At 33.0% G+C, this 13,654-nt stretch overlaps 1 protein-coding gene across 2 annotated transcripts in view; it reads left to right on the top strand.

The window, feature by feature from the left end:
- The window catches only part of LOC113436827 (glypican-5-like), a 358,073-nt gene that overhangs the window by 152,446 nt on the left and 191,973 nt on the right, over positions 1-13,654 (top strand). The window contains exons 4-6 of one of the 2 annotated variants that reach the window (XM_026701472.2): positions 1,833-1,963; positions 5,066-5,125; positions 5,918-6,043. In XM_026701472.2, coding sequence (XP_026557257.2) covers positions 1,833-1,963; positions 5,066-5,125; positions 5,918-6,043 — 317 coding nt within the window. The remainder of the gene's footprint in view (positions 1-1,832; positions 1,964-5,065; positions 5,126-5,917; positions 6,044-13,654) is intronic. The other variant, XM_087933156.1, reaches the window with a different exon arrangement.

Below are 13,654 nucleotides of genomic sequence, written 5' to 3'. Positions count from 1 at the left end.
CTGATCCAACTTTTAACTAGTATAGGAAACTGGCTTAAAGCTTCTTCATCTTTGCTTTCTTCTCTCTTTGCTATATTCTTAATTTTATTAAAATAAATGTATCTACTTTCTTTTCTACTATCTGAAATCTTACTCAACTCAACCAGCTATTCAACATAGCACTAAATTGCCACTATGCTAATGCAAATTTTGAAGACACAATCTTGATAGGAACACTGCATGCCAGAAGGGGAACCTGACACATCCCACCTTCAGTCACTTTGCAAAATCCTTTCCTCCTCCGAATGAAGTTAGCATTCTTTGGTTAGCTCTTTTACACTGCAATGTAGATTTTCAGATTCACAAACTAAAAAGAATTTAGATGATGCACAATTCTTTGTCTTATTTGCATCTAACCTTGCCACAAACATATTTAGCCATCATCCTCTTTTTTAAATTTATCATAGCTTCAAGATATAACTGTGGGAACAGCCATAAAGAGATGGAGAATTAAATCAATATTTTGTTCTCATCAGACACTATACATGCATAATCACGACAATGTCATGTAGGGACTTGAAATAGAGGAAGTATAAGAAATTGGCAATAGGGGCAGCAAATTTCATGCCTGTGTATTTTCTGCCAACACAAGGATGGGTGATAATACTTTAACTCAGCAGTGGGGAAAGGTTCTGTGTCAATGAAAAAGAATTCCACCAGCTGCAATCATTTGACCTTTGTATTGCTTATTCAAAGTTTCACTGGAGTGGTTCAATTTCATTGAAATAGATCCATGAAGTGAAGCAGCATGGTGCTTTTACTTACGGTTCAGAGCAGTTGAACTCTGCTTCAGCAGCTTCTCTAGCTCTTCATTGGTCTTCTGTATATACACAGCACATACAGAGAAGCCATTTGCAAGGTAGCCAGCTGGAATGGATCAGTGCTGCTTTGACATTTCACATGAAGCACGTCAACCTCTGTTGCTTCACTTGTAGTTTGGGAACCATCTCAAATTAAACAATAAGATGGGTTATGCCTACTTTGCACAGGCCTATTGCTTGTGCCCATGTAAAGCTTCACAGAGATATGATTATTCCAAGAAGTATTCTTACTAGTCAAAGGCAACAAAAACTCTGGAACATTTATTTTAGAATTGGATTCCTAATTTATACCAGCCTGAGGATTGGTACATCTTGCATTGGATTTTCCTTTCAATGTAATCAAAGTCATAGTTCTATAGAAATTTCTTGTCTTGTATTGTTCCATTAAACCCAAATTGAAGCTCATACTATCTTTCCCCAGTAATGGAATATATGATCTAGTGCAAAGTCAAAACTACAAGGATGTAATTAAAATATAAGTACCTTTTAGTTAAATAACGTTTTGTTTTCCCTTGGCCTCTATTACTGCTTAAAATATTGTTCTTAGTATGTCACTCAAAAACCAAGAGCAAGCTTGATCTAAAAACGCTGACTATGTACAGTTGTGCAGACCTTTGGATTCAAAGACAAAAATATGGATGGGTGAATATACCACCTGTTGGCAGTTTTTTCAACCCAGGATTATGCTGCAATTAGGAAAGGCAGCTGTGTGATCATTGGAAAAGATGCAGCTGCTTGAAGGAGCTGCTGACAGGTGCTATGTGAATCTCCTTGAGTGATCCAATGCTGGCCGAGGAACTCTGAGAGTTGAAATCCACAAGTCTTAAAGTAGCCAAGGTTGGAAACCCCTGATCCAAAAGACCTTTTCTCCTTCAAACTCAAAACTCTAAGCAACCCTATTGTGCTGTAGCTTTGTATTATGTTTGCTCGTTCTGATTCGGTGCCCTTTTCTTCTTCCCTGTCTTTTTACAGGTAGATAAAGTTTGTGGACATCCTGAAGAAAAAGAAGTGAAATCTTTGCCAGACAGCATAATTCAAGCAAAGGAAATAGAGAGACCACCGCTAACAATGGCCCACTCAATAACTATTAACAATAAAAGGAGGTAATTTGAAAAGAAAAAACATTTCCTTATAAATTTTGTGGTGAAGGCTTCCCTAAATGATAATGATGAGAGTAATTCTGATTCTCATGTATTAAAGACTCTTGGTTTTCAAACAGATGAAAAGCAGGCCAGAAAGGACAGTCATATTTTACTTTTTAATAACAATAAATGAAGTTAAATAAATGTATTTTAACTGTGGAGAAGGCCCAGGGGTGGGTTTCTATCGTTTGCACCAGTTCCATAGAACCAATTGTTAACATCACCGGTAGTTCTAACAACCAGTAAAACCAATCCCTGCTTGGCCCCGCCCCTCTCCGCTGCTCCTACGGGCCAAAAACCGATTTTTATTACTGCGCATGCACGAAAATCCCTTCCTCATTCTCCCTGCCCACCTGTCCCTTTGCTGCCCCCGCCCCTATCTGCCACTCCAAGGTAAAACCATTTTTTTTAAAAAAACTTTTTTTTTTACTGTGCTTACGCAAAAATCCCTTCTCATTCTCCCCCACCCGCCTCTCCCTTTGCTGCCCCAAAATTAGCCACACCCACAAAATAGGCCATGCCCACAGAACCAGTTGTTAAGAAATTTAAATCCCACCCCTGAGAAGGCCTATCTGTAATTAGTATTGAGTTAGATATATTGTTATACATCTGTAATTAATATAGGGCAATTCAGTTAAAGGAGCCATTGATTTCAATAATTGATGGGAACACAACCTTGAATAGAAAATCTGACATCAAATATATTGACTTGTAAAATCAGTTGTAAAATCAGGCTATAGAATAGAAAATTAGGAACGGCTGTAGCTTACATTAGTGGAGTGCCTGCAGTTTTCAGATTCCTAACTATATATATACTGATGATGAAAGGAACTGAGATAAAATCAATAATAGAAACATGGCCTAGAGGTTAAAAGCTTAGATTTTTCAGTAATTTGCAGCTGGCAATGTAAATTAACATCAGCTCTGAATTACTGAAAGTTTTGAATTTTGTTTAAATAGTAGGTCCTACTTCAACCATTGACATAGACTCAGTTATCTTAAATTATTTTGTAGAATGGTTTCATAGTAAAGATTCTGTCACTTGCTAAGATATCTGAACCAGCTGAAATGAGTGATTCTTAAGTGAATTGGCTAGTTGTCTTCTCCACTGCTATACAGCTAAATAATTATACAGGTAGAGGAAAAGTTTATGATTGCCTTTTGCACCATTTCCCAAGATGGTGATATAATCAATTTAAGATAAACAAGCATTTTACTTCTTGGATTCCTTTCCCCTATCCTTATGGCTAATGCGTCTTCTCAAAATAGTAATTTCTTATTTACTGCTGTTTGCCCTTATTTTCCATTTCCTACATCTTTCTAGTTTTGTGAAACCCTTTTCTCTGAGACATGACTGACTTGTTAGAAGTTCCACTGCATGATGTTCTAATTAACCACAGCTATGCTTGCAATGATATACCTATTCAGCACAAGCTAGGAGTGGCTGTTGTTTAGTTGTCTTTCATCAAAGCAGAAATGTATAAGCAATGTAAATACTTTTTAAAACATACTTAATAGTTCCAATATTAAAGGCAGTGCATTTTGAAATCATAACTTAAGGGCAAAGGCCCTATATGCATGGTGCCATAACTTAAATCTGTGACTGTGTAGAAAAATGTTTCATACACTTGGCTCAGGATAATTGACCACCCCAGTTTTTTGACTCTGGTATCTAAGTTGCTCTTTTAGGTATCTTGACATTCAATAGTACAGAGATGCATTTTATTAAATGCTCAAGATTTAACTACAGAAAGAAACAGTTAACATTGCAATTTTGGTTTCAGTTTTTTTTTTTTAAAAAAATAGCAAATTATAAAAGTGATGTTCTGGACAATATAAACTTCCTTTTATATTTTTTCTATAAGGAGTCATGTAAACAAGGCAATTTCAAAAACTGAAACAGTGTCAGACCCCATTAGTACTTGGATAGTATATGACTCATCTATCAGAGGTATAAACTAGATTGCAGCTAAAAAATACTCTGAAGATATTTGGTGAACAGTTCTGTAACACTGCCAATCTCCTGCTCAAATTGTTGTGTCCATATGGATATCAGAAGTTGAGTTTACATCAAAGGTTTCTTCGTCTTTGGGGCTTCTGGAACTGAACTATTCTGGACATTACTAGTTCAAATTTATAAGATTTTCATTATTCCAATTGTTCTCTTTATTTTGTTTTATTTTTTTATTTTTTATTATTTTATTTTATTTTATTTTTTTATTTTATTTTATTATTTTATTTTATTTTATTTTATTTATAGGGTAGTATATCTTGCCACAGAGACTCTGGATAGTAAACGAAGTTTGAAAGTTTAATACAGCAATATACATCATTATAAAAAAACACACAACATATAAAACAAAATATACTGTCAAAACAGTCTTTCCCAGGATTACTTATAGACTCCAGGGACTGAACCTAAGGATGTCTTTATATGAACTATATGTTCTACCACTGACATAAAATTCTTGGGAATATATTGTGATACTTCATTCTTGTTTAAAATAAGCAAGCAGACTTGTATTTATTTGTTTATCTATGTAGCTGCATTCATTTCCCAATACCCAGGAGGCATCAGTTTTATATTTCCTTATAAACCAACATTTTTGGTGTCCCTGAAAATAATTGTTTTCCCAACAACAGTACTTGTTTTCATCCATAATTCATGTTTTATGCAGTTCTCAGATATAACAATAATGTTTCTAACATGACATTTGGATATGTCAGAAATAAAAACATTTATTTTCATTATTGAATGCTTTGTTTTATAGTCATATCTATTTTTGTTTTTTAAGAAATAAATGTATTTCCATATGATTTAGAAAACAATCCAAATCCACAACAGAGGGGCACAATGTAAAAGCAATTAAACTGGTAGATGGACTATACTATTTTTAAAGTATAGGTTGAAGAATATTTAAATAGGAGTTATTTTTTTCTGATTTAATCCTGTGCATGTTTATCTTTTCTTTCAAATAATTTATTACTTTTGTTTCTCATTTCTTTCTTCATTTACCTGAATTCCCTCTTTTCCCCTTGGCTATTCTCCTTGGCCTACTCCAGTTCTCTGCCTCTGAAATCTTCAAAGAATGACAAATCCAGAAGTTTGAAAAAAATGTCTCGGTAAGAATGCAAAGAAGTCAACATACCTTTGTCTCTTCATTTTAATGGAGGTCTTCATACATTCTAAGAAGAGAAAGGTTAATTTAAATTACCATAACATATTTTTAATATTTATTTACCAGGTGTGACAAAGTTTGGCTTTCCAAAATTTATTAAACTATGACACCTAAAATCTAAATTTAAAGTTACTGTTAAAAACAAATCCAACAGGTAGATACACATTTTTGAGTTTGATTTGTGGTTTAGAAATTATTTGGGACCAAATTTCCTCTCTGCAATTTTTAAAACATCAGGATATCAATAGGGTGGCATAGATATGAATAGAAGTATTGTACATCAAGATGGACATCTACTTACACTGTCAAATAAATTCCAACTTATTTTAAAAATGAAAAATTTAAATGAAATGCTAAGATGTTCGAATAGTTGATGACATTTCATATAAATACTATCTTTACTTAGCTACAAATTGGCTTTTGCAACCCATTGGATCTTCTTTACTTTGTTCTCTATCATGCTCAGATATCTACATAAAAAGGGAGGCAGAAATAATATATTATTCAACATTCCTTTGTCTCATGAATTTGATCAATTGACATCTTAAATATGATTTAATTTGTCTAGTTCAAGAGATGAATTAGAATTTAATGAGGTATGAAACAGCCATCTCTTCATCCACTTTTTAAATAAACTTGAGGGAACTTTGAATCTCAATTATTGCATTATTAAGATAAGGAAGAAATAAATGTATAGTTAATGGTTTTTTAAAAATGTTCTGTATTTAATTTCTAGGGAATTTATCAGTTATATGAAACGATCCAGAACTTTTTATGCGTCTTTGACAGAAAGACTTTGCGATGGTGATCTCGTGATGAAAGACAGCTCAACTTGTTGGAATGGCCAAGATGTGGTAGAAAGGTAATTGTGAAAGATTTCCAGAAGAGACTAAGCTTTAAATTCGTCTGTTTTCACAGATCTTTCCAGTGTGATATTAAAAAAGATATTTTAATTGGATGTTTTTCTGGATTGGGAATACCACTTGATGGTGCTTTTAAAGTTACCAAAAAGAGATATCTTACACCTATGTTGCAGAAGTGTGTCCATTTCTGAAATTTGAAAGATCTTGCTTCTTCATACCATAAATGGTTTCCAACTACAATATATTTAGGTAGAAACATTGTGAAGCTCTGAGGCTATCACCAACTTGGCTGAGAAAATTGTGACTCGGTTTTTTTTCTCAATTTGCATTTAAAGAGAATACTTAAGTCCTAATTATTCATGCATTTTATGCATTCCTTGCTACTTCTTCTAAGTTATAATGATTATTTTACTTGTTAAAGGAGAGATAAGGCATATTAGCTAGAGCTTCAAAATAAGTTTACTGAAAACAAATACAGTGTTATTTTAGCTGGTTGATAAGGAAAAAAATTGTTTTGTTTTGCAATTTTGGTGAGTTTTATTGTTTCGTGGTTGAAGACTGAAATGGAATACAAGGGCTAAGAGATTAATAGAGTAGATAAGGAATGGCAATCTATATTAATAATTTCCTTTATATTAAACCTTATGATATTTCATTTGATAAGGAGATGTTCCACTGCAATAATTTTTGTATCTTTGAATATTCATAATTTACTTTATATTATTTTAATGAAAAAATATATTATGATCATATTTATTTAAATGTTTTAAAGTGCCTAGTAAGCGTGTTCTCTTGATAGTTTACAATAAGACACATAAAAAATTGGTCTCTAAAGGTCCAATGCAGAATTTTGAATTGGATCTAGAAATGTATTAAAGCCAGTGTATATGGCAAATAAGTTTATATGGGGCCAGGATCAATGAACATTTTAGTTACTTGTAGTTTGAACTAACCAAAATTTTCTAATGGTATGTTGGGATGATGTTGGTAGACAAGAAGAAGAGATATAATTAAACAAATGGTCAGCCAAGTGACAGATAAGTTCACAGAAGGAATTGGCATATGACAAATGTCTCAGATGGCCCACCCTAGTTTCTTGCACTGGAAAGGCAAGATGTATTTTCATATTTTCAAGATTTTGTAATATAATCATACAATAAAATTACAGTTAGTACTTGCTTATGGATATGCTTCCTGTCTGGAAGGCTTGTCTTAAAAAGACTGATAAATTTCTAGAATTTTTTTTTTCCAAAGGACTCTATATGGGATAGCAATAGCACTTAGACTGATATACTGCTTCCTAGTGCTTTACAATTCTCTCTAAGCAGTTTACAAAGTCAGCATATTGCCCCCCAAAATTTGGGTACTCATTTTACCGATCTCTGGTGGATGGAAAGCTGAGTCAACCTTGAATCAGTCAGGATCAAACTCCTGGCAATCAGCAGAATTAGCCTGCAATACTGCATTCTAACAATTGCACACCACAACTTTACAACACAATACAATGTCTTGACAGGTTGATAGTTTTTAATTCACCAACATTCAAAAAATAAAATATGTTGCAATAAATAGGCAACGGTTCTATCTTGGAACTTAAATTATCATTTAAATGAACAATATGAACGATCTGAATAATTGAAATCATTCAAATTTGAATGATTTTGGAAGCATCCAGCATCTACAAAGTTGCACTTCTGGGAAGCTAAGGTAATCAGGATGAAATATTACAATGCAAATATTGCTGTAAGGAAAAATCTATCAATACAGTACTTTTCCTCTTTAGTGAAAAATATGAATCTTAGTAGATAGCATTTGGCAAACAATGTACTATTAATACAATTACAGAGTATAAATAATTCTATTTGTTTGTCAGCAACAGTACATTTCAGAAAAACAAACACAATCCTATGATCTCAGTAACACGTTAGCTGTGAAAGTTCAATCCGAAAAAAATTCCATTTCCAGTTTAAATAATCACAATATTTTTATGGCTTTTCTTTTATTATTTTCTTTGAAATCAACTGAAAAATCTTCTGTTTCCCTAAGATATCCTTAAAGATTACTTATGATATTACTGTGACTTATGTTTGACTACAATTAATGTGGGCTTAACGTATACATTTTTAAGAGCAAAGTGAAATTATATCCACATGAAGTATAATTCTTAATCATGATTAAGGTCAGTAGTGGGAAATGGGGATATCCAGGCACTGAGAAGGAAACTGGATTGTTTATAGTTTGAGGAAATCTTGGAGAAAGTTATGAATTTTTTTTTTCTTTTTCTTAATTTCTAAAGCCTAGTAGGCTTTAAGCTCTGTCAGTGGTGGCAACAGCTGCCACAGTCATACTCTTACATGCTCTATGCAACACAAAAAATTCAATCTAGCAAAGATTTAATTTTTCCAAAATCATCATAATCTTTTTTTCCTCCTAATTTTAAAATTTAAACAAATATGTACTGTTAATGAGTTAGAGCAAAGGGACATAGATGAATGATGTATTATGAAATTCCTGCTGAGCTGGTATTTAACTTGGTGTAATACATATAGCATACACATATAACAAACACTGTTTGACTTCTCCATTTTAATAAAGATCATTTCTGTCCCTGACAGCATCAGAGCATGAAAATTTTACCTGTAACAATCCTTACATCTGAGTCTTTCTGTGTGTTTGCTTTCTAGTTCAATTTTTGAACCTGCTTGCTGCAGATTTTGTTAGGTACATTTAACTTACCAGAATAATGTAACTTAATCAGACCAAGGATTGTTTTAAATAAAAGGTTTTTGTTATTTGACATTGAAGTGACATATATTTCACCAAGGCACTGTGATTATGGGCTTAACAGTTCAGTAGCTATCCAAAAGGTTATATTGAAACTCAAACTGATGTTAGAATTTCATCTTATAGAGCAAACAATAGTTATACAGCTGTTGCAATATGATCAAACAAGCAGGGACATTATTCATATGAAGCTTGACATGTTTTAAGCATATGTTTTTGAGCTATTGGATATTCAGGCTATATGAATTCTTGGAGTTTACTTATGTTTACTTATGTGAAGCTGCACATGAAACACCGTTGCCACCAAATGCTTCTGGGAAACACTACAGTGACTCTAATAATAGATGAAGTACCCATGAGGGCTGCTGTGTTTCATTCAGCAAGTGCCATATGTGTGATACATATACAGGAATTACTTTCATCAAAGCACAAAAGGGACTGTAATACTGAAGATCTATTTGCTTACTCTTTTGTTACTGAGAATAGAAAATAGTTTGCACTGGGCGTTGTAGTGGTACAGCATGAGATCTTTAAGCTCTAAGATCGCTGCTGATATCTCCATTGCAGGACGGTCCCAATGGACCTAAACCGTCCCGTAGAGATGGTGACTGAGGAGGGCACATCCTGTTGATCCCAGGGACATCACAAAGTCCCCGGTAGATCCAGGAGAAAGCCCTTTTTTCCTGTGGTGGAGAAGCAGCCATTAAAGCTGCTGAAGCTGAGACAGCTCCGGAACAGAAGAAAGCTAGAAAGAAGGTGTGTCAGTTTGGTGAGATAATTTTCTACTTATTTTTTTCTGGAGAGAACACCCTAAAAGACTAAAAATTAAATTTAAAAGTGAAGATAAAAGTGCTTAAGTGGCGAGATTAAGCACAAATTAAACCTGAAGGTTTTTTCTTTCTTTTTATTGAAACTTTGGATTTTGTAAAAACTTTTCAATTTTTAAACTGGACTGGTCTTTCCTTTTTAATTTCTATTTTTTCTTTTCAAAATAACTCTTTGGAAAAGTTTTTTTTTCTCTTGTTTTTTTCTTTTTAATAATTTTAGATTATTTTTATTTTTTCTATTCTTGGTTTTAATATTAGAGGGGAAGGGAAAGGAAAGGGAAATAAGTAGCACTGCCACCTGGAGGCTTGGATACATTGTTTTCCTCCCTTTCTTGTTGATACATTTGCTGTTCCATTCAAGGACTCTGTGCTTTTCATTGAAAGGATAGTGGGAAGAGCATGTAGATTGTTTTCAGGTGCTCTTCTGTGGAACTACTGATAGCTGGAGTCTGGATTTGAAATTGAAGAAAGAAGATTGAAGTGACCTTGAAAAGGTAATTTTGGTAATTTTGTTTTTTGATTTAGTAAAGAGCCTCGAACATATAGTGGCAGTGCTTTGCTTATTGACAGAATTGCATTTTCTCTTTCCTTTTTTTTTTCTATTCCCGCCCCAGTTGGATTTTTATATTTGGACTTGAGTCCTTTGATGCAAGAATAAGACTACTTTCCCCCCACCTCCCTCCTCCCTTTGTTTTACCTTTTTAGCAAGGGGAATATACAGATTTCTGTCTTTTTAATTTTTTTCCTATTTTTTTTATTTTTTCATCCTTTTTCCATTTTATATTTTTCCTTTTTTCCCCTACATAATTGGAATCAATTGGATTAAGGTATTCAAGTGCCTGAAGATTTTTTCCCTTCCCTTTTTTATTTTTATCTTTTGCTTTTTTTAATTTTTTTTAACTGGAGTGGCAGTTGGCTGCTCTTGCTTTTTCTTTTCAATTTTTCTATTAAGTACTATAAGATGAGCAGAAAGATACCAGCCTCAGTTTCTTCAATCCTGACTTCTTCCTCACCATCTGGAGGACAACGATCAACACAGGTGATGTTACAACAAGAGAAGGAGAAAGAAGTGACACTGTAGATGATTATGCAAGGAATTCAAAAGATACAAGTAAAGACACATAATATTGAAAAGAGAACAGAGAATATTGAGCAAAGAATGGAAAAGACAGATGAGAAAATAGAAAATATTCAACAGATGATGATGTAATACGAGGACAGAATTAAGAAAATTGAAGAACAAGATGTACAAAGAGTTTGGAGATATGGATACCCGACTGAGTGAAGTGGAAAGAGATAAGGACAGATCTCTGCAATCATTGGGATGGGAAATTGATAGATCAGAATTCTACCTTATATTTCAAAATATAAAAGAAGAAAAGCTGAAATGATGACAGAAATCCTGGCAGAAGCATTAGAGGTAACTAAAGAGAAGATGATGGATGGAATGGATGAGGTTTTTCATGTCTATACAAGATATGTGATGAGAAATAAACTGCCAAGAGAAGTTCAAATCAGATTTACTAAGAAAATAATTAAATCACAAATACTGTAGGTGGCAAGAGAAAAAACACTAAAGTACAAAGATAAAGAAATAATGGTACTGAAACAGGTATCAAGAAGAGTGAGAGAGATAAGAAAAGAATATTTATTCTTGACCAAAGAGTTACTTTAGAGAGGAATAAATTACAGATGGCTGATCCCTGAAGGTCTCATGTTTACCTGGCAGGAACAAAGACACAGAATTGATACAGTTGAAAAAGCTGAGTTATTCTATCTGGAATATTTTAGAGGAAGGGAGGAAGATACAAGAAAACAAGAGTCATTCATTGAATTTCAAGAGGAATGTACAGCAGTAATTGAAAAAAAAGAAGGAGCTATTGGTGGTGTACCCAGAGAACAACGAGAACCAAGATCTACCAGAGCAACAAATCCTTCTTATAAAGTCTAAAATGGATGAGAAAAAACTGATTACAATTAATATAAATGGGCTTAATTCAGCTATTTAAAGAAGAAAAATATTTCATAAGTTAGAGAAATTTAAATTTGATATACTCTGCCTACAAAAAGTACATATTAAAAAACAACATGATTATATATTGAAACAACAAAAATTAGGGAAATTACAGTATTTACAGCGTTGACACACTGTAAAAAGAGAGGAGTGGTGTTATACATTAGAGATACAATCCCTGTGGAACAAATATATACAGATGATGATGGAAGGATTTTGATGGTGCAGATAATGGACAATAATCTAAAGACACTTTTAATAGCAATTTATGCCCCAAATAATAATCAAGAAGATTTTTACAGGAAATTACATAAGAAAATAATTGAACTGGACTATGCTAATATCTTTCTGATGGGATATTTTAATGGAATAATAAATGACAAATTGGACTATAAAACACAAAAAACAGCGAAGAAAACTAGAAAAACATTGCCAAAATCCTTTTTTTGAATGGTAGATAGATAAACTTAAAAGATACATGGAGAGAAAGAAATGCAGAAAATAAACAATATACCTTTTATTCAAATAGACATGCATCATGGTCTAGAATAGATATGATATGGATGTCAACAGAATTGCTTTCTAACATACAAGACATTGAAATAGAAGCAAGTACCTGGGCAGATCACAATCCAATAATACTTCTATGGAAAGGACAAAAAAGGTGATCTAGATGGACTTTAAATAATAAGACATTAAAGGAAAAAGTCTTTTAGCAGAAAATTGAAAGAGAATTGACTTTTTTCTTTAAAGAAAATAAAAAAGAGGATACATCATTACAGAACCTCTGGGACACGATGAAGGCTTATACAAGAGGCTTGATAATGGACTATACAAGGAAAAGAAATATAAAACAGAAAAAAAATCTTTAAAACATTAGAAGATGACTACAAGAAGTTGGAAAAAGAACTACAGAAATTTCCACAAAAAAGGACATTAAAATTAAAATAGACATAACTAAACATAAAATGGGGCTAATGGAAAAAGAAGAAATAGCACAAAAAATTAAAAATGCTAAGCAGAACTATTTTGAAGATGCAAACAAACCAGGCAGATGGTTAGCATATAAATTGAGAAAGGAAAGAGACTCAAGAAGAATAAATCAATTGATAAATGAACAAGGACATGTATTGTATGGAAATGTAGAGAAGAAAAAATTATTCAAGATTACTGTGGAAAACTGTACCATCAAGAGAATGTTCAGGAAGAAAGAATTCAACAATACTTACAGGAAGCACATTTGCCCCAGATACCCAAAGATATTGAAACAATGTTAGAAAGTAATATAACAATGATGGAATTAACAGAAGTTTTAAAAAAGCAAAACATTGGGAAAGCACCAGGTCCAGATGGTTTCCCAGTAGAATTTTATAAGATATTCCAGAAAACATTGAATCTTCACTTATTAGAAGTTATGAATGAAGTTATGACAAAGAAGAGAATACCCAAAACATGGTCAGAAGCATATATCACACTTGTACCGAAGGAGGACACAGACCCACAGCAAGTTAAAAATTACAGACCAATATCACTATTAAATTCAGATTATAAAATCTTTGCTTCAATTATGGCAGAAAGACTGAAAAGATACTTAAACAATTTTATTCATCCTGATCAAAATGGATTTCTGCCAAAGAGACAGATTAAAGATAATATGAGAATAATTTTAGATACACTGGAATACTATGAGGCACATCCTGAAAAACAAATGGCTCTGATGTTTATAGGTGCACAAAAAGCCTTTGATAATGTGAATTGGTGTTTTATGCTGTTACAATTGGACCAAATGGGCTTTGGTAAAAATTTTACTCAAGCCATAGAAACGATATATCATAAACCAACTGCTAAGATTATGATAAATGGAGAGTTAACAGACTCTATAGGTAAAAGAAAAGGGACCAGACAAGGCTGTCCACTGTTGCCTCTGTTGTTTGTGTTAACACTGGAAATGCTGAAAAGGAACATCAGAGAAGAAAAAGAAATAA

Source organism: Pseudonaja textilis, chromosome 4 (genome assembly GCF_049901715.1).
Source record: "Pseudonaja textilis isolate UNSWEBS1 chromosome 4, rPseTex1.2, whole genome shotgun sequence".
NCBI lineage: Eukaryota > Metazoa > Chordata > Lepidosauria > Squamata > Elapidae > Pseudonaja > Pseudonaja textilis.
This window is presented reverse-complemented; position numbering and strand designations above follow the sequence as displayed.